General features: G+C 42.5%; 1 protein-coding gene across 1 annotated transcript in view; it reads left to right on the top strand.

Moving 5' to 3' along the window:
* abca12 (ATP-binding cassette, sub-family A (ABC1), member 12) overlaps window positions 1-25,576 on the top strand; it is a 90,272-nt gene that overhangs the window by 12,827 nt on the left and 51,869 nt on the right. Inside the window, exons 10-25 of the mRNA XM_077215687.1 lie at window positions 6,591-6,694; window positions 14,593-14,724; window positions 15,364-15,533; window positions 16,162-16,292; window positions 16,380-16,510; window positions 16,593-16,757; window positions 16,854-17,062; window positions 17,220-17,350; window positions 17,895-18,003; window positions 18,237-20,432; window positions 20,594-21,262; window positions 21,396-22,070; window positions 23,495-24,169; window positions 24,666-24,778; window positions 24,911-24,978; window positions 25,155-25,276. Coding sequence (XP_077071802.1) covers window positions 6,591-6,694; window positions 14,593-14,724; window positions 15,364-15,533; window positions 16,162-16,292; window positions 16,380-16,510; window positions 16,593-16,757; window positions 16,854-17,062; window positions 17,220-17,350; window positions 17,895-18,003; window positions 18,237-20,432; window positions 20,594-21,262; window positions 21,396-22,070; window positions 23,495-24,169; window positions 24,666-24,778; window positions 24,911-24,978; window positions 25,155-25,276 — 5,800 coding nt within the window. The remainder of the gene's footprint in view (window positions 1-6,590; window positions 6,695-14,592; window positions 14,725-15,363; window positions 15,534-16,161; window positions 16,293-16,379; window positions 16,511-16,592; window positions 16,758-16,853; window positions 17,063-17,219; window positions 17,351-17,894; window positions 18,004-18,236; window positions 20,433-20,593; window positions 21,263-21,395; window positions 22,071-23,494; window positions 24,170-24,665; window positions 24,779-24,910; window positions 24,979-25,154; window positions 25,277-25,576) is intronic.

The raw sequence follows: 25,576 nt of genomic DNA, 5'->3' as shown, positions 1-25,576 counted from the left end.
ACGAACCCGGGAAACACCCTTTTACGCCGACAAAAGGAATCCCAAAGAAACGCACAATCAAACGCAAATATACCTCCAGACTCTTAGCTGAACTGGTGCATTGAGATAAAATTGAATATCCCGCTTAAGAAACGATAGAAGGGTTAAATTAATGATTGATGGTTCGTTCAGGTCATGTCTTATAAGTGCATATAGAAACGATACTCGGTTACTAACGTAACCTCGGTTCTCTCTAGAAGAGGGTACGAGTATTACGTAAGCTAGCTTACGCTACGGGTAAAGTCATCTTTGCTCGAGATATTGAAGCCAAAAATTATCCTTAATTTTGTATTTATTGTCAACGCAGTGCAGCAGCCAGCAGACCTAGAGCAGGCAATCTTGCGTGCTCATTGGCTGCCCTGCGGCAACTGCTGCAGCCTACCACTGAGCCTCGCTTGTGACGTCACGTCCAGTGAGGGCGCTTCGCGCCCTTACGCGTCATAGCCCGCCAAAATGGGGGTGGCTTAGTGTATAAAAGCCAGGCTCGTAGGCTGCGTCACTGGTTTCATCAGCTGAAGCGAAAAACGCTTGTGGCGCCTGCACGATCAGGTTACGCAATACTCTTTCCCTCTTCTACACGTTTAACTGATGACAGAGCTGCCAGAAAAACGGTTTTGAGCGAGAGGTACTTCAGGTCCACGGAGTCTAATGGTTCAAAGGGGAAAGCTTTCAGGGCCTCTAGGACCAGTGAAAGATCCCACATGGGAACCGACGGGGTTCGCAGGGGATTCATCCGTCTAGCTCCTCTAAGGAAGCGAATGACAAGCTTGTTCCTTCCTATTGATTGGCCGCGCATCGACTCAGCGAACGCTGCGACGGCCGCCGCATAGACTTTAAGCGTGGATGGGGACCTGCCCTTATCCAACAGCTCTTGAAGGAAGCTAAGCAACCCCGGGACCCCACACATTCGTGGGTCTAGATCTCTATCAGCACACCATTTGGAGAACACCGACCATTTAGACGCGTAAAGCCACCTCGTAGAGGAAGTTCTGGCTTGCGTAATCGTGATCATCACTCCTTCTGGCAGTACAAAGTGTATCCGTTGATTAACCATACGTGCAGAGACCAGCGCACTGGATGGGGATGCCAGATTGAGCCGCGGGCTTGAGAGAGGAGATCTCTCCTCACCAGAATCGGCCAAGGGGCTGTGTGGGACAGCCGCATCAGCTCCGGGAACCAGGTTTGATTCTCCCAGCGCGGGGCTATAAGGAGCACCGAGTGGCACGTTTCCCTGATTCTCTTGATTACCTGTGGTAACAGAGAGACCAGAGGGAAAGCATAAAGTGGGAGGCTGGGCCAGATTTGGGCCAGCGCATCCTCGTTCTTTGAAAAGAACAGCGGGCAATGAGCGTTGTCTTTTGACGCAAACAGGTTGACTTTGGCTTTGCTGAAGAGGCGCCACAGTAACTGGACTGTTTGGGGATGCAGGGACAATTCCCCTGGGGGAACGTAGTTCCTGGACAGTTTGTCTGGACCGTCGTTCAAGTGGCCTGGCACATGCACGGCTGGCTCTCAGCGAGCGCAGGCGGCCCTGAGACCATATAAGAAGGCGTCCCGTCAGATGGCAGAGGTTTCTGGATCTGACGCCACCCTGACGGTTTATGTAGGACACCACAGACATGTTGTCCGAGCGGACCAGTACATGGTGGTCCTGTATGAACGGGAGGAAGCGTTTGAGCGCGTTCTCGACCGCTATCATTTCCAGACAGTTTATATGGAAGCGTTTCTCTTGGTCTGACCACAGGCCAAAGGCCGGTCTGCCCTCGAAAACGGCGCCCCAACCTAGGTTGGAGGCATCCGTCGAGATGACCAATCGGTGTGAAACAGCCCCCATTGTCACTCCCCGCTGGTACCAGTCGGCCGCTAACCAGGGCTGCAGAGCCGGAACGCAGCTCTGAGTCTCTCCGATTCGTCTGTGGCCTGAAACCCAAGCACGGTGAGGCACTTGGGTGTTCAGCCAGCGTTGTAGCGGGCGTATGTGCAGCAGGCCCAGCTGAAGCACAGCCGCAGCTGATGCCATATAGCCTAGCATCCTCTGGTATGTCTTCAGAGGTGTAATGCTGCCCTCCTGGAAAAACGCGGCTAGCTGTCGAACACGGCGTGTCAGGAAACTGACTGACTGGGCAGTAATGAGCTCTTGGTCCAGTTGACCGTGGGACCCAAGCTTTCCAGATGACTGAGAAGCACAGCTCTGTGAGATAACAGTTCTATCTCTGACTGAGCTAAAATCAGCCAATCGTCCAAATAGTTCAGAATTCGCAGCCCTTTCACTCTCAAGGGGGCGATGTATTAATATGCTTGACCGTTGAAGGCGAATTCTCAAGAATGGCCTGTGACGGGGGACTATCGGGATCTGAAAGTATGCATTTTTCAGATCGAGAGAGATAAACCAGTCCCTCGGGCGAATTTGCTCGTGAATTTGTCTGGTCGTGAGCATTTTGAACGGCTGTCTCCAGATAGGTCTTAGAGCTCCGTCCTTCTTGGGAACGAGAAAATAATGGCTGTAAAAGCCTGACTCGCTCAGAGAAGGAGGTACTGGTTCTATGGCCCCTTTGCACAGTAGTTTGGCTATTTCTGCGCGGAGTAGATGTACTACATCCGCTTTCACTTTCGTCTCTGTCCGCGTTTGAAAGCGAGGGGGACGGCGAGCGAACTGAAGCGAATAGCCGTGACTTATTGTGCTTAGCACCCAATCTGACACACCTGGAATAGCCTTCCATGCTTCTACATGAATGGCTGGGGGCAGAATGGGCTCCGGGTTCCGTTCGCCGCACTTCACGGACTCGGGAAACTGAACCGGAGGCGTGAGCGGGGCGCACGCGCCCTCTGATCTCGGTAACGGCGGCTCGCTGACAGCTGTGGCTGTGTGTATCACTTGAGATTGCCCGATTACTGGGAATGGGGAACATTTTCTGAAAATATTTGGTGCGAGCGGTGCCTGGGGCGAACTGTTTGTCAGTAAGCATGAGCGCTTGTGAGCGGGCACGTGACTTACATTCATGACTTGTCAGCTGTGAGGCTGTTGCCGTGTAACAGAGCGGACAGCGAGTAGGTGTGAGCACAGGTTTGTCGGCACATTCTCTACATCTAACACTCGAGCGGCATTTGCCAGCTTTATGAAAGTGGGCTCTGTGAGTGTGAGAGACACGGGGGTAACGTGCTTGCGTGTAGGGGTGAACACTGAGACGTGGGCACATTGCTACACTTAGAGCACCATGGCATGAGCCGGATAACCAGACGTTATACTCTTGAGATTTTGCAGGCGAGCGGGTTGCATTACCGGCTCGTTGGCTGCCGAATACATCGCTGCAGTAGCCTTTTCTAAGGGGACTGACAGGGCGAGATGTTTCAATGGTGGTCCGGCCGCGGCGGGACTCATCCATCTTTTGAGAGATTTGTCTGGGTCGCCGTAGCAACGGCGGTTGTGTGCAGTTGAGCAGGTTGTATTACCGGCTCGTTGACTGCCGAATACGCCGCTGCAGTAGCTTTTGTAGCCTTCCTGGATCGAGGAGGCGGCGGAGTGATGAGGACTCGACCACTCCTCGCTGTCCGATGTCAGGATGGAACAGCTGTCACCTAGGTCCGTTCCTTCAGCTTCGTCCCCTGAGGCGCCGGCAGCTGCGCGTCTGGGAGGGGCGGAGAAGGAGAGAGAGAAACTGGCGGGATGTAACGTAATCCGGCGAGCTCCGGGGTGACAGTATCCACAGCGAAGGCCTCGAGTCGAACCCGCAGGGTCGACTGCGGAAGCGCTTCCCATGTTCCGGGCCAAGGCAGAGAGCGCAGATCACATGGCGGTCTCCGGCGCTGGGCGGGGCTCAGCACGAGCCACAGGAAATGCGAGGCATTTTTAGAAAAACGCCTCGTGCTCTTTCAGAAAGTGAGTGTCGCAGCGGCAAACACAGAAAGCAATAGCATTAAAAGGATATTTGTCGCCGGATGGCGTAGCAGGCACGGAAGGCTGAAGGCAGCGAAAACGGCCGGCTTCCTCAGGCTCTTTCCTCTGCTTGCTGGTCGGTGGTTTCAACGGCGGCGGCTTCTCTCAGAGTCCAGCGATGCGGAGAGCTTCGCTGAAGATGATGAAATCAGTGACGCAGCCTACGAGCCTGGCTTTAATACGCTAAGCCACCCCCATTTTACCGGGCTATGACGCGTAAGGGCAACAAGCGCCCTCATTGGACGTGACGTCACGCGGGAGGCTCAGTGGTAGACTGCAGCAGTTGCCGCAGGGCAGCCAATGAGCACGCAAGATGGCCTGCTCTAGGTCTGCTGGCCGCTGCACTGCGTTGACAATAAATACAAAATTAAGGATAATTTTTAGCTTCAATATCTTGAGCAAAGATGACTTTACCCGTAGCGTAAGCTAGCTTACGCAATACGAGAGAACCTCTCGTAAGAGAACTTGGGATTTCACTATCTCACTCTTGAACTCATTTTCTTTCCTCACTCTCTTTCTTTCTGTAACTCGTATGAATCTGTGTGTGCATGGGTTTGTGTTAGATATTAGTTTTATGTTTTAGAATAATCAATAAAGTCTTGTTTATATTTTAAAGATACTTGTCTTGTGTTATGTGGTTACAGATTTAATGTCTTAAACTGCTGATCTAAGTAACCTTGCTAATAAATAGTGTTTCACTATAGTTTGGATATTATCCGTTTTAGAGCTGATAGTTACTGCCCGTTCAAATGAACGCTGGACGAGTCATTTGTGAGTCGTTTAAGTGATTCTTTTAAGATTCCCTATAAATTAATTAATAATTCCGTTTTAGCTAAATTGACCAGTCTGACCAGACAGTTTCCTACAATTGGTTGCTAATAAACAGGAAATGACCATATTTGGATCCGACAGCATTGCAAAGGAGAGAGCTTTCTAGCTGTGTGTGTGGTGCAGACAGCGATTGCGGAGAACGCCAACTTTTGATGAATTTAGGCGAAATCTACACACTCAAACTGTTGTAAAATAAATACCTAAATGTGTATTTTGGACTTTTTTTCAGCACAAGTCTGAAAGAAGACTCAAAATTGACCAGTAAAAAAAAAAAAACAATGTTCTCTCCTTAAATGAAAGTGAATATCCTACTTTTTTTTATCACATTACAATTATGTTGTCATAGAAGAGAGCTAAGTGGAGTTTTTAAGTAAGGAATAATTGACGACAGCCCGTTGAATTATTAGAAAAATAATGCATACCCGAGGTGGTAATGCGGTCACGACGCGAAGCGGAGTGGCCGTTACACCTCGGTGTGCATTATTTTTCTAATAATTCAACGGGCTGTTGTCAATTATTCCGCTTATACTACAGTTATCACACATCGAAACATTGTTCAAATGATGTATTTCAAGACGTTTGTAAAGTTTTTGTCATTAAAACGCTCTTGTATGTAGGACTAATTTATTGCGCATCTAATCCCACGCCTCCGTTGCTAATTCCAAAACATCATTTTAGAGTTAGTAACGGAGGTTTGAGCCACTGATAGCAGAATAATGCTGGACATACTTAACGACTGGCTGAAAAATTCTGTTTCCATCGACTGCAGCAGATTTTAAACACAGACTGAACGCGCTGAACACTTGTTTGGGCATGATCAATCATAACAAAGTATCAAATTACATTCATAACTGGCCTTACAATAAGTGTGTCCCCGGCCTTTTGCAGTTATTAATGCAGTTATTAGAGAGAGAGAGAGAGAGAGAGAGAGAGAGAAAGACATGTGCTTATTTATTAATTAATTCAATTCAGTTTTTTTTCCTAATATTGACAGTAGTAAATGAAACACAAAGTCCTATTAACAAGTAGGCTATAGGCCTATCAATAATTATTTATTTGTTATAGCCTATTATCTGCAATAATTACGAAAACCTGTGCAGCAGGACTATCAATTTGTTTATATAGGCCTATTCAGTTAAATTTTTTATTGACTATAGCCTATAGGGCTATATACTTTGTTTATTAAAATTAAACTTTATGTTTCCAATGATTGTGAAGTTAGACATCGAAAATTTCAGATCAAGCGCATGGTCTGCATGTTTTTTCTTGTTATGAATTGTATCCTATTTTCCGTTATTACAGTTAACTACGCGAAGTGATATGGAACTGTAATGCGGTTAAGACCTTCCACTTCCTACGTTAGCCGTGCGTTTCCCTGAAAATAATTGCACACCTTAGAACGTTCTCAACCAATCAAAATCAAGCATTCAACAGCCCTGTAGTATAACGGGTTTTATTATTTTGAGAACTTATTATTTTGATCCCTGTTTAATATGCACAGATATGCATTATGAGATCCATTCATAGGTTGATTTCGACCAAAGGTATGAGTTTCGGGCTTGGTTGTTTGACTATTGGCAGGAGTGTTCAGGAAACCTTTTTGAAAACAGTCATATATTTTCAAATATTTTGCAAAGTCTCTGGTATGTTAACCAGCATTTTCCCCAAAATGTGGATTGACGTTCAACTTTCAAGTGCTTTAGAAAGCTGCCTGCGTGCATACTCGCACAAGAACTTTCACGTGTTGGTCAAAAGTGCAATCACATATTTTTCTTGTTTTATATAGATGTGAAAGTCAAACTGAGTGATGTTATGAGCCCAAGCAGCATTGTTGTACTCAGCTCAGACATAAAGGACCTTATCAACCAAACCCAGATCCCTCTAGACAAGGTAGGTCTCTCTTGGGTTCTCAATGCCGGTTCTTTGTTCAAAAATGAATGCTTATGGACATAGAGCCCTGTGGAAATAAATTCAATAGAACACTTTTTCACTCTCTTACTAATGTTTAATTTGTGCACTAACTACATCCAGTGTATAGGCGTGTATCAAAGAGAATTGTCTGCCTTATGTTTCCTTTAAAAGTTATGAACATGTCCACCACATCTCAAATGATGTGCGTATTATTCTGTGGTGAAAATGACAGAGATTAAAATACAATTTTTAATGTAAACACTAAGGCTAATTTCTTAGTAAGCATTTTATATTTATTAAATAGACACATTACAAATATTCTGTTCACATGTGATATTTACCTTCCTTATTTATTTTATATTTCAGCTGATTTCAGGAGAATTTGATGTTAGCATGTTGCTAATTTAACAACAACATGATCCTCTAACATTAAACTTGATTCATGCATTTAGTTCCCTTTCAAGGGAACTCGAGCTGCGTTGAGACGCGGTGGGAACGCTCTGCGTGATTGCGTCGTGAAGCACATGTATAATCAGTCCAATGGAAGATCGAGACATCATAGGCGGGTGACGTCATAGACCAGGAAGCTATAAAGCACCCCTGAAAACAGACCGTGACAGCTTCTGCGCCTTCAGCAAGCGATCTGTGTATTTTGTCCTTGTCATAATTATTGTTGTCTGTCAAGTTTCAATAATATGAATATATATATATATATATATATATATATATATATATATATATATATATATATATATATATTATGGCAAAAGAGAGCAAGGAACTTTGTGTTGTTCCCTGCCCACGTTATATCATGGGTGGGGACACACACATCAGCTTTTTGTGGGAGTGAAGCATGCCACAGTCAGTTCTGGAGGGAGCTGACTGTGAGCATTGCGAGAAGCTGTCCATGAGGACGCTCCGCTCCCGCCGGGCGTTCTTCGAGGAGGACGGTTTGGTTCGCGCTGCCGAGGCACGGCGGCGACTCGCATTTTGGGGTTCGCAAACGGATCTGACAGCGGGGGTTGGGACGGGCCCTGCCCTATCTCAGCTTTCACCTGCCAGATCCAGTGTGCTGCGATTTCCAGTTCCGAGGAATTGGTATCGTTAGTGTTTTGTTAAGAAAAAGTGAACAAAGCAAATAAAAAAATTAAGAAAAGGCAGATTTTGAGATTTCAATAAATAGTCAGCTCATAACTCTGTTGAATAAAGAGGAGCTTTTAAAAGGAGGTTTTATCTAGTGCTATTGCTAGTTAAATATTTACTGGACAGCTGAACATTATGAGAGTGAAAATAAGAAGAGTTTATTAGATGAAATATATCTAAAAAAACAGGAAAACTCTGTATCTCAGCCTCCTCGTCGGGGACTACTGTTTTTTCCCTATCTCCACACTGAGGTGTCGAGATCGTGGAATAAACCGGATTCTATTTTATGTGTTTAATACCCAAACGTCTAACTATAGTAATGTCATGGGTATTATGTATCATGATATGCCTTGGGTTAAAGAGACGCTTGCGAGCTTTCTCTCTCCCAAGTCGGCGCCATCATTTTTAACCCCGATGTTACCCACCAGCCATCTTTAATAATAAATACATTTTATTAGGCAGTGCTGGTGGGTAAAGTATATAAGGACATGGATGAATGAGAGGATGTCAGCACTGACGCTATTCGAGAATTGTGTCGTGCAAAGACAGATAAACGTTACCGGGGAGGGACGGTTTCGAGAAATCGTTTTCTTCTGCGTCCTCTGGGGGGCGATTCTCTGATGAGGGTCGCAGCGCTGCCAGTTTGGTTGTTTTCCTGCTGGTGGCCACGGAGTGTTAAGTTTTTCTGATATAAAAATAAAGAAAAATAAAGATAAAAATATCTCTGTTCTTCTGGACGCTCCGCTTTCAAGAAAACTAAGAAATAAACCTGTCAGCGGCGTTCCAGAGGTTTCTTCCTCACCAATCTAATGTTCCTGAGACTGCTGGGTGGGAGCAGTCTCGGCCTACTAAGCTCCTCGCAGCACAGAGTACAAAGAAGACCTGATGCTTAGGCTATCAGGCTTCTAAGGGTGGTCCCCACCGTGGTAGGGGCGGTTTTGAGAACGTTTTTTTCGTTTCTCCTCGGCGCCCTCTGGGGTGCGACTTTCAGGGTGCCGAGGTGCCTGCTTTTTCAAACGATCCTCCGAGGAGGGTCGTAGGAACTAAGCTAGTTAGAGGTGGGCAAGATCTGAGGACTGTCGTCATCTCTAATAAAGCTTAGACAAGAAGTCGCAAAACATAAATAACTAAATAAATAAACGAGGCTATCAGGCTTCTGAGGGCTCCTCCGGGGTAGGGACGGTTTTGAGAAATTCTTTCTCCTCGGCGCCCTCTGGGGTGCGACTCTCTGAGGAGGGTCGCAGCGCTGCCAGTTCGGTTGTTCCCTGCCGGTTCGCAGTTCAGGGCACCGAGGTGTCAGCGTCCCCATACAATCCTCTGAGGAGGGTCGTAGAACGGTCAGTTCGGTTGTTCCTTGCCGGTTCGCCGCTTCAGGGCACCGTAGTGACTGTTCAACCAAATCCAGAGGCCAGTCTTGAGAGACTGGTTCCCCTGTAGAATTTCAGGCAGCGTGGAAACTACTGCCACATATTTCTCAGTGGGTCCTGCACACTATAGAAAAGGGTTCAGAATTCAGTTCGGTTCTCGTCCGTCCAGATTTCTAGGGGTCCTCCCCACTGTGGTGTACCCCGAGCAGGCTTTGGTTATGGACCTGGAAGTACTGACACTTCTGCAAAATGAGCTGTAGAAGGGGTTCCTCCTCCCAGCAGACAGTCAGGGTTTTACATCCATTACTTCATTATTTCCGAAAGAGGATGAGGGGTTGCATCCTACTCTAGACCTGCGTCAATTAAACAGCAGGTTTCAGAATCTCAAGTTCAGAGTATGCTTACGCTAAATATGATTGTGTCACAGATTCAGTCCGAGGACTGGTTTGTCACAATAGACTTAAAGGACGCTTACCTGTCTATCCATCCTCATCACAGGAGGTTCCTGAGGTTTTCTTGCAGGGGCAAAGCATACCAGTATCGGGTTCTTCCATTCGGCCTAGGTTATCACCCCGCACCTTTAGAATATGCGTGGATGCAGCTCTGGCTCCTCTGAGACTCCAGGGCATTCGCATATTATATCATATCGACGATTGGTTGATCCTAGCTCAATCTGAGCATATGGCAGTTCGGCATCGAGATGTCGTTCTGTCTCATTCAAAGATGGTTGGGGTTGCCACTCAACGCCAAGAAGAGTGTGCTCCTCCCAGCTCAGAGGACCACTTTTCTAGGTGTAATATGGGTTTATCTAGGCCAGTCACTCACTGTGAAACAGTTTCAGACTGATGGGTCTCATAGCAGCTGCGTCCAACGTAATTACTTTTGGCCTTCTGTACATGAGACCCCTGCAGTGGTGGCTCAGGACCAAGGGGTTTTCTCAGAGGAGAAATCCGTTTTCGCATGATCAAGGTCACGCGGCTATGCCTACGTGCCTCGGTCCTGCGGAAGAACCTTGGTTCCTCGCCCAGGCCCAGTGTTGGGGGCTTCTTGTCGACGCATAATGCTATCGACGGATGCTTCCCTCACAAGCCGGGAGTGATCATCAGTGGTCGCTCGGCGGAGGGTCCGGACAACACACTGATGGTCTCGTATATCAGAGCAGATATCCTGTTGAGGCAGGGGCTGAGGCCCGGGGAATGGAGACTTCACCCTGAGGTGGTCGAGCACCTACGGGAGAACTTTGGTCAAGCTCAGGTTGATCTTTTCGCATCATACGATACAACCCATTGTCCGCTATGGTTCTCCCTCACATATCCAGCTCCTCTCGGACTGGACGCTATGGTACAGGTGTGGCAGAGGCTACACCTGTACGCATTCCCCCCGATATCAATGCTCCCGGGAGTTCTGGAGAGGGTTCGCCAGGAAGGGGCTCATCTATTATTAGTAGCACCGCACTGGCCGGCCCGAGTGTGGTTCACGGACCTAGTGTCCCTTCTGGACAGCTCTCCAATGGAGATTCCTATCAGAAGGGACTTGCTATCCCAAACGGGGGGCACGATATTTCACCCTCACCCGGAGTTGTGGAAACTGTAAGCTTGGCCGCTGAGGGGGCCCAGCTCATAGAATCCGGTCTCTCGACTGAAGTCGTTGAGACCATCCTTCAGTCCAGAGCTCCTTCCATGAGAAAACCAGTGGTGGAAAGAGTACTGAAAAAACATACTCAAGTAAAAGTACCATTACATTCCAAAAAATTTAGTGTGAGTAGAGTAAAAAGTACTTGTCCAAAAAACTACTTGAGTAAGAGTAAAAAAGTAGCTTATTTAAAAGTACTCATGAGTAGTGAGTAGTGAGTACTGAGCTGCGGATTCTACCCCTTATAATAAACACTGTGCACTACAATTTATAAATTTAAAAAAAATAGATTTCTGTGTCAGAAGGATTGAAGAATATCTATCATCCATCTTTTTTAAATGCATCAAATCAGTACACTCATCACCATTTAAATCATATTATTTTTTGGGGGGAAAAGCATTTAAAATTAGGCGAAAAGAAACTAGGCCTGAGTATGCTATTGTTGCACATAAAATATCAATATTCATAACTGTGCAAAGAATTCAAAAACCTTTAGAAACTCATATGATTTGATGAGTTGGGTTAAATAGAGAGATTAAAAAATACCTCATTTCTGTCCAAAACGGTACCAATGTTAGTGATAAATGTTAGTTTGATAAATGAGAATCACTAATATTATCAGATTACCTCACCTAATGCACTGAAAAAGGCTAAGATAGTGAGCTAACACTAATTACACACTTTAATTCCATGCTATTAAATATGTTACAATTTAAATGTAAATGCACATTGTTCTAGAAGGGTGGCATCATCCCTTACATTTTACACGGCTACATTTACTCACATTGTAATGCTGCTGATATTACAATTTGTAAGGAAAATTGTGCATTAAATAGGGAAGTTATATCCAGGAAACTTTTACAAAAGAAACAAACAAACACACACACACACACACACACACACACACACACACAAACACACACGCATGTCTCTTTTGCAAAGCTGTTTTATCAGCAGCATCCACACACAAAAAAACAAAATTTCAACATGAAAAATGTTTTTGCGCAAGTGCACTTGCCAAGACGGATTGTATAATGGATCAATCAAAAAACGTTGTTTATTAACGAGCTGTAACTTTAGTTACAGACTGACAGAAATGCAGTTCAAGTTAACGCCGTGGTTCATAGAGTGCACTGATTCTGAATCTGGCAGCATGGCGAGCGCGAGACGCGGCAGTGCACAGATCGTGACGCGAATAATGTGATTGTGAAGTAAATGGGAGCGGGAATTAACCGCATTATGAACTCGTCACGCAATACCCCCAACCTCAGACCAAATGTTAGGCCATGTAGACAGGCCAGCCTATATAAATATCATATTAAGCAGAAATGTGAAATGTACCTTAGCATATTAGAGGAAGACGCTGATATCTGGATTGAATTGATGCGGGAAGAATGCACTTCACAGCAGTCACGAGTAACAGCAGGAATAGGCGGTTAAAGTTTTCTATGCTTAATTTGATTTGATGACAGTCACGATCCGATTACTCAATCCAATCGTTGATGGATAAAAATAAAATAAAATTAGGCTAAAATAAGCATGTAACGAGTAACGACCACAAACAGAAGGAAAATAGCGGAGAAAAAGTACCGATACATCACTTAAAATGTACTCAAGTAAAGTAAAATTACACAATTTTTAAACTACTCAAAAAAGTACAATTTCTGAAAAAAAACTATTTAATTGCAGTAACGTGAGTATTTGTAATTCGTTACTTCACACCCCTGGAGAAAACTATATACATTGAAATGGAAACTGTTCTCTACATGGCGTGGAGAACGTTTTTTAAATCCTGTTAACTGCCCGGTTGTTACAGTTCTCGATTTTTTCAAGACCGTTTCTCTGCTGGTTTATCTCCCTCCACCTTAAAGGTGTACGTAGCGGCTATATCTGCTTATCGCATCCCTCGGGGGGCTTCTTCTCTTGGGAGAGATCCTCTTATTATTCGTTTTCTCCGTGGTACATTGAGGCTGAGGCCTGCACTGCACTCTAGAGCACCGGCTTGGGATATGTCCATTGTACTTGAGGGTCTGGCCTTGGCTCCCTTCGAGCCTATTGAAGAGGTTTCAGAGAAGTTCCTTACACTAAAAACTTTATTTTTACTTGCTATTTCTTCCATCAAGAGAATTGGAGATCTGCAAGCCCTGTCGGTAGCTCCTTCATGTTTGGAATTTGCACCTGGTATGGTGAAAGAATTTTTAATTTCTAGGCCGGGTTACATTCCTAAGGTCCCCACTAATGTTGCTGCAGGCTTTTTGCCCTCCACCTTTTAATACCCCAGATCAGAAAAGTCTCAATCTGTTATGTCCCGTTAGGGCTTTAATTGCCTACGTTCACAGAGCTGTGGCGTAGATCAGAGCAGTTATTTGTCTGCTTCAGTTCAACCAAGAAAGGTTGCCCTGCTTCGGGACAGGTAATGAGCAAGTGGGTAGTTGAGGCTATCTCACTTGCTTATGAAGTGGCTGGACAGCCTTCACCTATGGCTGTTCGGGCCTATTCTACAAGGAGTATGGCTGCCTCTAAGGCTTTAATTTCGGGTGTTTCCCTTCAGGATATTTGTAATGCGGCAGGCTGGTCCTCACCACATACATTTGTCCGATTCTACGACTTAGACCTCTCCACTCCCAGGGCTAGGTTGCTTGCTTCTTAGTGTGCGCAAGACCTTCACACAGAACGGGCATTTCTCATTATGGCGTAGTGGGTATGGGGTTCCCACGCGTCTCAACGCAGATCAAGTTCCCTTGAAAGGGAACGTCTCAGGTTACGTATGTAACCCTGGTTCCCTGAGAGGGAACGAGACGCTGCATTCTCCTGCCATACTTCCTGCATGCCCTGCTCGACTTGCTTCAGGCTTATCAGAAGCTGTCGCGGTCTGTTTTCAGGGGTGTTTTATAGCTTCCTGGTCTATGACGTCACCCGCCTATGACGTCTCGCTCTTCCATTGGACTGATTATACACGTGCTTTCAGACGCAATCACGCAGAGCGTTCCCACCGCGTCTCAACGCAGCGTCTGGTTCCCTCTCAGGGAACCAGGGTTACATACGTAATCTGAGACGTTATTGTATGACTTTTTAGTATTTATTCTCAATATTTTATGGATTTTTCACTTTTTTTACAAGTTGACAATTTTGCAAAAATCTTTATTCAGTTTGTGTTTCAGTTTGAGTAGAATTGGGCGTTAACATGTTGCTTGGCTAGGAACAACATTATACTCTAAAGATGTGGTCACATAAGTCAAATTTCTGCTAAATTTATTTATTTTTTGTTTTGGGAGAGACCAACAGTGTGTCCTAAATCGCACTGTCTGAGTAGTTATACTACATTTGAATTTAAACTTACTTCTAGATCGTTAAAAAAGTATGTTCTATATGGTATGAATGCGTAGAATGAATGTAACCCAGACGTACTACATTCGCCATGTTGTCATTATCATGTGACCCACCAGCGTCAGTTGTGTTGCTTTACCTCCATTCATTAATCTTCTCCAGTGGCCTCATGGGATAGTAAAGTGTGCATCGAATGCACACTTCAGAATCCCGCTGGAAGTAGTAGGTCATCCGGGGACATTTCGCCTACCGTTTTTTTTCGCGTGCTATATAGTAGGGAAGTATTTGATGTCGGACTGTTTTACTTTGTTCGAAGATTAGGAGTTTATATACCTATATATATATATATATAACGCACACAAATTACTACACAATCATTCACACTCACATATATTGTGTCCTTCTCAGATTCTTGTGCTGCTAAACGAGGAAGACTTTCGTACCTTTTTATGTGACCAAAACATTCTCGCCTCCTATTGTTGGAGTTGGGAAGTGGGCCAGATATTTCAAGGGATAAATACGTGGAAGATTGTTGAACAGGTAAATTTCTCAGATACATATCAGTATCTATTAATATCTGCTTTATAACCTAAAATATAACCTGTTGTAGGGTGAGAAATTCTCAATTGTGGTTCCTCCAACTTACCTGCTATCTTTTGGAAAACACACAAACATCAGCTATGGATGTTACATAGGAAACCAGCTCAGTCTTAATACAAAACACCATGCTAGCCGCGCTGAGACTGATTGCATAAAAAGTATGTATATGGAGCAAGCCTACAGGGAGCCCCAATTAGATATTCCCCTAACCTCAGAGGAGACTCCACAACAATTATCCTATCACCATGATTTTGCATTCAAAAGGCATGTGATATGTTCATATGACAAATGCCATGCTGAGTATTTAGTAGGACTGTCAATTAATCATATTGATTTAGGGTGATTAAAAAAATAATGCATGCACGTTTTGAGGCTAGTTGACCTACTTTTTTTGACCGAATAACTTCCTGTAAAGTTGCTTGAAATAAATTTTTTTTAAATATATATTTGTTACAAACCCACTTCTTATTACATTATGTCTTTTGCATTAATTTCAATTTTGCATGATGTTTTAATATTGTAAATGCCCAGACCAATAACATTTTCATGTCTCATGCCTGCATGTGCTGCCCACCGCAGGTGCTGTTGGCTTGGAGTCAGACCTCTGCCTCTGCAGACCTGACCTTCACTAAGGAGGTGTTTGAGAGCTTGCTGGGCCTAGTCTCTCCATCGAGCATGGACGCTCTTCTCAAACACAGCAGGTTGAATCGCAGCAGTGACGCTCAGCCACAGAGCTTAGGGGAACAATTGTATGTGAACTACTTTGCATCTGTTTAGATGGAGTTAGATGCAGTAATGTAATTGATCTGTTTTTCTATAACAAATAGTCAGTTTTACTTCAGGATCCATATTTCATGTGGGTGTGAGTCAAGTGATAAACCATGAAAGTATATAACCGGTTTCTACTTGCATAGTTGTGGTTGTTTTTTGAGGGTGAGTGCATGTCACGCAATCTGTCTATGTTGGCATCAGCAGAATCTGGTTTGATGAAGTGAGAGATGACTTTGTGCTTGAATAGCATAGAGCACCTACATGGAGCAATTGTTTTTTTTTTTAGCAGAAATAGATTTGAAAAAACTGATATGGTTTGGCAACAGAAGCTGGCACGGCATGGCATTAAACAAACAAACAAACACAGTGCAGTTGCATGTTACTGCTGGTTTAGCGTGAAAATCTACAGCCTATACGTTTTGTCATAAAAACGTAACAAGGTTCTTGAACAACTTTAGTTGTTAAAAACATTTTATTCTCACTGCCACTTCCTGCTGGTTCATCAGACATCTGAATGAAAAAAAAAATCTGTTTTTAAAGTTGAACCTAAAATCCAACCTATTTATCGCTCTACCCCCCCCCCCCCCCCCCCCAACCCCAATACAGAATCTTCGGATTAGGTAGTACAGCATTTAATTTTCTACAAGGGATGCCAGGCTGGGAATACATTCAGACTTTAATGTTGGGTGGCCATTCATCCATGCAGGTGGCAAGAGTTGCAATGGAAGCACAGCTACGTATGTATCAGCATGTGCAGAGAATTATGATTTGTAAACAATTTCCAGTGCTAGCCACATTTTTTATTATCATTATCTGTTTCACAGAATTCAGTGATGTGGTCCTGGGGGATGCCAAGTATGTCCAGGAGGTCTTCCTTTCTCTAATGCAGAATGAGACATTTGCTAAGGCCTGGGCTGAACATGGCATGGAGTCTATTGTGCAAACAATGGCCAAGGTGGGTTAAAAAAAATCATTAATATAGTTTGCATTAAAGACTTAATTTGCCAAATTGGATGTCCCCTATTTTTTTCATACAGGTTCTAGAAGGTCACACTAGCTGCAGAGAACTTTCTGCTCCCTGGGCTTGGATGTCAACATACAGCTCTATAGACTCTCAGTTGTGGGGCACTCTAGTTTGCTCTGGGAATGACACAAGCCTTCAGCAAATACTCTTTACACCACTTTTGCCTGTAATCGAGAAGGTAAAGTTATGTTTTGAAGTGATTTTCATATTCAAGCTTTGTTACTATTTCACAAAAAATGGAAATGAATGATTATTACTAAAAATGTTTTCACAGGTCCAACAGTTGGTTGGTGTAGTAAATGGAACTGTAATGTACAACGTCACACCCTCCATTCTTATGGCGGAGTGGCACAGTCTATACACAACCTCCCAGCAGTATGGCTCTGCTCTTCAGAACTTGCAAACTAAGCTTAATGAGGAATATTTCGCTGCTTGGATCCCGGGGAACATTTCAGCTGGTTTGCACCAGATTCTGTTGACCAGGTCAGTAACCTACTTATTGTTCAATTTCTGCTATGTGATCAGGATGTTTTTTGTTGAGAATTACATCAAATAGTGAACCAAACTATTATAGTCCCCATAGAAACACATTTCAGGGCAATTTACATGTTTATTTGCATTTTAATTTCTGGTGAAACAGGGCTACTGATGCACTTGAGACCATGGGTTCACTGCTAGAGAATAGCTCTCAGTGGCCCTCCATGGAACCATATTTTCATATGGCTTATTGGATTTTGACCTACCAACCAAATGCCACTGTATCACCAAACTGTGAGTGTCAAAAAATTGCAAATCTGTGATCAATCAGTAGACTTTATTATTAATATCTGATTATGTTGTGGAATTATATGATTTAACATAGCTGTTGCTATTAATTTTATAATGATGAGTAATCTTTTTACATCATTTATTAATCTATTTAAAAATATATATATCGTTTTTTAATAATTTTTTTTAAAAAATGTTGAATTATAATTAAATATAATCAATTGTAATTATAATTGAATTATTATATAAGTATATAAGCTGTATAAATTAAAATGTATGTATTTCGAACAAACATGAAATAACAATGAACAATAGTATATTTATAACTTAAGTTACCATTTGTTGCCAGTTTTATTGATATGACATAAATATAACTTTGACATTTAATAAAAGGTGTTATAATTTCAAATTATCTTATAACTTAACATCATTGTGAAATTTCTGAAGTTATTGCTTGATTGTAATTTTATTTATTTCAACAAAATTACAATTAAAATTAACAAAACTATGAATAATTATTCAGTGAATTATTCTCACCTTTTTGCAGGTACTACATCGACTTTCAACTGTCAGACCGGCTTTACCTGGGAAACATCTGTTCCACTGATTCATTCTTTGATATCTGAAGTGATCTCTGAACCTGACAGCCTGCTAAGGTAGTGATTGTTTACAGCAAAATATATATTGATACAAAAGTAATATTTACCTCCTGTACTACTATGTGCATTCATGATATTCAAAAAATATTAAACTGCATTAGAAGACCCATATGTATATATATATATATATATATATATATATATATATATATATATATATATATATATATATATATATATTTATAGACTAATTTCATCTGTAATACAGACATTTTTTATTCTGATTTTAGACCTCTCCAGGGAACAGTGGCTTTCCTCCAAAACAGTTACATGTCACTTTTGCATCAAGTCCTTGTAAACAGCATACCTAGTCAATTGCTTGGTGGTGAGATTTCATTACAAGACTTGTTGCTGAACCTCATTAATACAGTTGAAAAAGAAATTCAGCTCCTATCCAACATTGAGTCCACACAGCAGTTTGACACTCAACTCTCACTCGATCTGTTAAATGACATTATGGCAGCTCTTGGACTGGGGCAGATAGAGAACCTGTTGTCAGGAGGATCCCAGACAACCAGCCTACACCCAGTGATCATGGAAGTTCTTCAGTTCTTGAACAATGGGTCCATCCAGATGCTAAACAATGAGGAGGGTTTTGCAGTTCTTCACACAATTTTGAGCCAACTTGGAGCCATTTTGATTCCAGAGCAGCAGTATCAGTTAGAAGCAGGGTTAAATAAGACTCATGTCCTCATTCGAGATCTGGAGATCTGTTCAGCTCTTGGCCAGGACTGTTTTGCTGATATCCAGAATGTATTTGATTTTTTTGGTACAATGCTTACATTTGGTAATAATATCACCATCCAAATAACACCTCTTAGGGGAAACATGACTCTCCCTGTTGTTGTTGATGTGCTCACTCTGTTCCTGCCATGGAACATGTCCCAGCCAGCAGAAGCCTCTATGGAAATTGTGAGGAAGGTTCAAGATCTTCTCGAGCAGGCTTATGCATCTCCTGTTTTCAACATCAGTCAAGGACTACAAGCCTCCAATCTCACCATTTTTGAATTAGCACAAATAAATTCTACAATTCATTATAGAGTGTCAGCGTCCATACTGCAGACTCTGAATATGGCCGTTCAAATCCCACAATGCCTGAACACTCAAACCACACAATCTCCCCAATGGCATCCTGCCAGTGAAGAAGCCAAATGTGTCCTTCAGCTCATTCAGAGTGCATCTGGTTTAATTGAAATAATACCTGTAGCAGAGAACGCTCAAATGAGTCTTAAAGATCTGCTTAACATCACTGTGGTAGAATATCAGAAACTAAGTAACATGTCTAGTTCCGGATCTGATCCACTTGCATTGACAGAAGAGGTGCTGATAACAACACTGTCAGCCATCAGACAGAACCTTCAGGATCTCGGTGTAGAGAACGTCACTGATATTACAAGTGATTTAAACATTCTGGAAGACCTCTTGAAAAAGGTAACCAGACCACAGTATCCATACCACACCATTAACTCAACATTGATGGCGCAGGGGCAGTATGCACAGAAGGTGTATGTGGATATCACTCTGTGGTATCTTAGCAAGCTTGAAAATGGCACCAGTGGCAGTATGTTTGCAGAGATTCTCAATCATCTGATACGCATGACAGAAATGCAAGTGGCACTCATCAATGCAGAGGCAGATATGGTGACGCTGGTGATGAATCAGATCCAGAACTTGACCCATGTGCAGCTTCCTCTGGAAGGCAAAGATCTTGTACGAGTTGCCAATACAATTATGATTATGCTTCAAGGTGAGCTGGGACTGATTAAAAGAAACCTTGAGATTCAACAGGTGTTCTACGATTCTCTTGGATTCCCAATGAACATTAGTATTCCTGCTAAAATTGAAGCTCAGATCATGACCTATCTCAGCTTGATAAGGGAATGGATCACTAACCAACAAGTGACAACGGCACTTGCAGGAATTTTCCAATGGGAAATTACCTCTGTAGATATCACAACACCCGGGATGGATCTTGAGAAGCTCCTCCAAGCCATGATTCCCCTACTCCCTCCTAAAGAGAGAGAGTATCTCGCTGTTGTTGACCAGGTCTCTCAGGCAGTAAACTACGCTCTGCAGGTGGCTAGCACTGACGGTGGCCTTCAAAATGAAAACTTCACCGAAGCCATCATCAGTGCTGTGAGAGTGGTTCTGGAGAGCATGTATACTGAGATTGGGGTTCTACCTCAGGGGGTGGTTGAAAATGTTCTTAGTGCTTTTAACGGTACCCTTCAGCTGATCTTGAACACCAATATGAGCTATGCTCAAGCTAACAACCTCACACAGGAGACTGTCCAGAGGGTGGAGGGACTGATTATTGCACTTTTGCCGGCAGAGGCAGCAGAGGTGTTGCTACCCATCACAAAAAGCATTCTCACCTATTTGCAGACCATCTCCCAAACTGGTGGATCCGACATATGGAATGAACTGTAAGTGCAAAACTATATTAATCCCAAATTATTGTTTATATCCCTTTTTTTCGTAGTTATTTGTTCCATATGAAGTGTCTCTCTTTTTCGATTGCCTGTATATGTATGTATAAAGAGATAGGAAGATCCTATAACAGTCTTGATGATCTTCCTTATTTCAGCATTATCAATGTGATGAAAGAATTTCAGAATTTCTTCCCATCGAACAACACAGCTAAGCCTATTGTATCCATGTTGATGAAGGTCTCAGGATTCATTCTAAGCTCAAATGAAGGCAACTTGACAAAGGACTGGATCATTAACCAACAACTGACAATGGCACTTGCCAGAATTTTCCAGGGGAATGTTAGTTCTTTAGATCTCACAACAACTGGGGTGGATCTTGACCAACTTTTGCAAGCATTGGCCCCTTTACTCTCCCCTGAGGACAGAGCCTTCTTTTCTGTTGCAGAACAGTTGTCTCAGGCACTAACCTATGCTCTGCAGGTGGCTGATGGTGGTCTCCAAAGTGAAAACTTCATAAAAGCCATCATCAGTGCCGTGAGAGTGGTTCTGGAGAGTCTGTCTAATGAGACTGGAGCTCTACCTCAGGGTGTGGTTGATCAAATTCTGGCTGCTTTCAATAGTTCACTTCAGCTGATCCTGAACCCCAATATGAGCTATGCTCAACTTAGCAACCTCACACAGGAAACTATCCAGATGGTAGAAGGAGTGAATCTTGCCCTTTTACCGGCAGAGGTGGCTGAGGTGTTGGTTCCCATCAAAAATAGCATTATAACATATCTAAAAAACATTTCCCAACCTGCTGGATTTGATCAATGGAATGAACTGTAAGTGTAGAGACTATATTTGTTGCATATTTTTTCTTTCTCTCTGTTTACTCTCACTTTCTAATTACATTTCTATATGTACCTATATGTATATTTGGAGGAAAGATGACAGTTTACTGATTTTCTTTTTCAGCATTATAAAGGTGATGACAGAATTTCAGAATTTCCTGCCATCTAACAACACAGCTCAGCCCATCATATCAATGATAATAAAAGCCACAGAAAACCTTCTGAGCCCAAATGAAGGCAACATGACAAAGGACTGGATCATTAACCAACAACTGACAATGGCACTTGAGGCAGTATTCCAGGGGAATGTTAGTTCTGTAGATCTTGCAGCAACCGGAGTAGATCTTGACCAGCTTCTGCAAGTAATGGCCCCCTTATTCTTCCCTGAGGAAAAAATCTTCATTTCTATTGCTGAACAGGTGTCTCTGAGAGTAAACTACGCTTTACAGGTGGCTAGCACTGAAGGTGGTCTCCAAAGTGAAAACTTCACAGAAGCCATCATCAGTGCAGTGAGAGTGGTTCTGGAGAGTATTTCTAATGAGACTGGAGCTCTACCTCAGGATGTGGTTGACAATATTCTTGGTGCTCTTAATGGTTCACTTCAGCTGACCCTGAACCCTAATATGAACTACAATCAAGCTACAAGCCTCACACAAGAGACTATCCAAATGCTAGAGGGAGCTATTCATGCCCTTTTGCCAGAAGAGGCAGCTGAAGTGTTGGTTCCCATCACAAGTGGCATTCTAACCTATTTGAAGACCATCTCCCAACCTGGTGGACCTGACAAATGGAATGAAGTGTAAGTGCAGACAATATATTTCTTCCAAATCATTCTGGCCATCTCTGTCTTTCAATATGTGTGTAAAGGTGTACTGACACAAGGCTATCTGAACTGTGCCAGATCATGTTTGACCTCCAATGTCTGGTTCTTTTGACTAGTATGATGCCTTCTCACTTTGCTCGGACGTGTAGTGTGATTGCTAACTGTCTGGTGGCACAGAACAGCTACTACTCTTGTGTGCAATAATGTCATCGTTACTACAATAAACATCTTCTATTACTACTTAGAGATAGTACACTTTTTAATTAAAGGTACAATATGTAGGATTTTGCAGTAAAATGTCCAAAAACCACTAGGCCAATGTTATATATTTTGTTTAGTTGATTACTTACAATATCCCAAATGTTTCAAACAATTTATAAATCGTGAGAAAATTGCGATTTTAACCAAGGAAACGGGACGTGTGAGCAGGGGTGAGGAGTCACCAGTCAATGACGTCATATCCGCGTTACCCTTGCTTTCCGCCAGGTTTGACCTCGTACCGCCTAACCATGGCGTTAGACGTTGACAACTGGCCCGTTATGCCCAGCAGGACGCTCACGCTTTTGTTGTTTTGTTCAAACATTTTGGATCATGGCAAGCAGACTTTGAGACAAAAAAGGACTAAAACGAAGATCAACATCTTTCGAGATGCCGAGAGCTCCACATCTGCGACTAACTTCGACTTGACAGAGACGCGAGTGTTGCATTTAGCCTACTTTTAGACAGGTGAGCAAATGTACATAAAACTATCAATGTTATTTAGTTCAACATGATGAAATGTTAGAATATGATCTGTATGTTATTCTAATGTTGATCTAGCTTAACGTACTTAGGCTCATACAGCCAACACACAACTAACAACATTCAACACACTCAAATGCCGTTTAGTGTGATCGTGTAACTGTTAGAGCAAGTGAAACAGCGCTGCATTACCTCAAGTTTGATTCGTCTAATAAACTGTCCAGTGTGAGTATTAATTTAGCACTTGCATGTACGTAGTTCGGTAGAATGAAATGTCCTTATTCTTCTTTATCCGCGGGACTCGCGTTGCGTGTGGCGCTGGTATACGTCTAGCAATCGCGCCCTGCTTCACACCACAGTCATGTTAAAACATTAATGTATTCACTCATTCATAAAAGATCTATCAGCTTGACGACAAGATCCATAATTCAGCTTAATGTGGAATATACGTCATAGGTATACGCTTTTGTTATTGTAAGAGGTTAGCGACCCCTGGTGGCGAAAAATCCTTGCATATTGTGCCTTTAATTCAAGTATATTTAGGTTTATAAAGGGTCTGGTTCTGAACATTATAGAATTATAGAACATGAATAATAAATGCAACAAATCTCTTATGAAAGAGTCATGAGAAACTTGGCAATGTTCATTTTCTTTTTCAGAGTTATAAATGTCATGAAAGAACTTCAGGTTTCCTGGCCATCAAACAACACGGCTCAGCCCATCATATCTATGTTGCTAAACCTCACAGAATTTGTTCTGAGCTCAAATGGAGGCAACTTGACAAAGGAGTGGATAATTACCCAACAATTAACAATGGCACTTTCCGGAATATTCCAGGGGAACGTTAGCACTGTAGATCTCACATCAACTGGGAAGGATCTTAATCAGCTTTTGGAAGCACTGACACCATTGCTTTCTCCTGAGGACAGAGCCTTCATCTCTGTCACTGGACAAGTATCTCAGACACTAACCTACGCTCTGCAGGTGGCTAGCACTGAAGGAGGTCTCCAAAGTGAAAACTTTACAGAAGCCATCATCAGTTCTGTGAGAGTGTTTCTGGAGAGTATTTCTAATTTGACTGGAGCTCTACCTCAGCATGTGGTCGACAGTATTCTTGGTGCAATTCATGGTTCACTTCAGCTGATCCTGAACCCTAACATGGACTACAGTAAAGCTAGCAACCTCACTCAGGAGACTATCCAGATGGTAGAAGGAGCGATTCATGCCCTTTTGCCAGCAGACTTGGCTGAGGTGTTGGTTCCCATGAAAAACAGCATTATAACCTATTTGCAGACCAGCTCCCAACCTGCTGGACCTGACAAATGGAATGAAGTGTAAGTGTAAACCGTGTTTCTTCCAAAGTATTGTGTCTATGTCTCTATACATATTTTAGTGAAAAAAATGAAAGAGTGCAGTGATTATCAGCCTTTGTATCTCCTAGGCCCCTCTACTAGCTACAAATTGAATGAAGTATAAATGAAGAGGATGTATCTTTATAAGGGATAATCTGTTAATATATGGGAGATAGCGAAAAACAGACATTTATCTATCCACTCATCTATTCATCTACTGATTATACAATATTAGCATTCAGAAGTTTTGGGCCAGTAAGATTTTTTTTAAATAAATAAATACAGCAATTTTAAATTGTAATATTGTTTCATATAATGTGTTTTATTTTATTTTTTATCAAATAATGCAGCCTTGGTCAGCATGAGAGACTTATTTTAAAAACATTAAACGTTGTGTGTATGTAGTGTATATGCAGAACATGTGTTTGTTTATGCATGTGTCATGGAAGTTAGTGATATTTTTCTTTCTAATTTTTAGCATTGTAAATGTGATGAGGGGGCTTCAGAATTCTCTGCCATCTGACAACTCAGCTCAGCTCATCATATCTGGAATTCTTAAGGCCACAGAGTATGTTCTAAACTCAAATGAAGGCAAGTTTTCTGTGGTGTTATTTGTTGGAATTCAATGGATGATAATTACTGCGGGCATCATTCTTTTTTTATTCAATCAAGTTGTCATAGATATATGTACCATATTATATGTACCATATTATTTTTTCTCAGGTTATGCAAACATGTGGGACAACTTAGGAAACTTCAGTCTTGGCAGCCTAAATGAAATAACAGAACAGGTAATTGCTTTTATTTCTCGAAGGCCCGTTATTGACATCTCCTTTAAAACAAACAGATCTTCTGACACAAAAATATCACCATATTGTAATGTGATGATTTTTTGCATAAATAAAAACACACAAACATGTAAATTTATACTTGTTTTAAACTTTTAACTTGATTTGTGATGCCACAGCTTGCCATCTTTCTGGGCTCTGTGTCACCATTCATGAATGAGTCCACCCAGACTGCCACAGAATCTGTAGCCGTTCTAGTCCAGATCCTCTCCGGGAGTGCTGACCAGCTGACCTTTGACAAGTAAGGCTGGCATCTCACTATTTGATTTTTAGTCAAAAGCTTAATTTACATTGTCAAGAGAATCAGAGAGTCCATGTGGCCATATCTCTGAGTTTCTCTGACAACATTGACCATGTTTGAAATGATCGGAGATCATGGTTTTGAATAATGAGTTTTTTCTCACATTGAAGATCTGATAGCTTTTGTTTACTTTGGATGTGGTCGAAAACGATCAGTAGTGTGGCAATTTTTTACCAAAACTGAGTTGACTAGAGTCTTCTAAAAGGATGTTGATTAAATCAGCTGATGAAATTCTGCCAT

The sequence above is a fragment of the Siphateles boraxobius genome, unplaced genomic scaffold, assembly GCF_051911475.1.
Source record: "Siphateles boraxobius isolate OS27281-9 unplaced genomic scaffold, OSU_SipBor_1 7, whole genome shotgun sequence".
NCBI classification, from domain to species: Eukaryota; Metazoa; Chordata; class Actinopteri; order Cypriniformes; family Leuciscidae; genus Siphateles; species Siphateles boraxobius.
The sequence above is the reverse complement of the archived record's forward strand: the minus strand, read 5'-3'. Positions and strand labels throughout refer to the sequence as shown.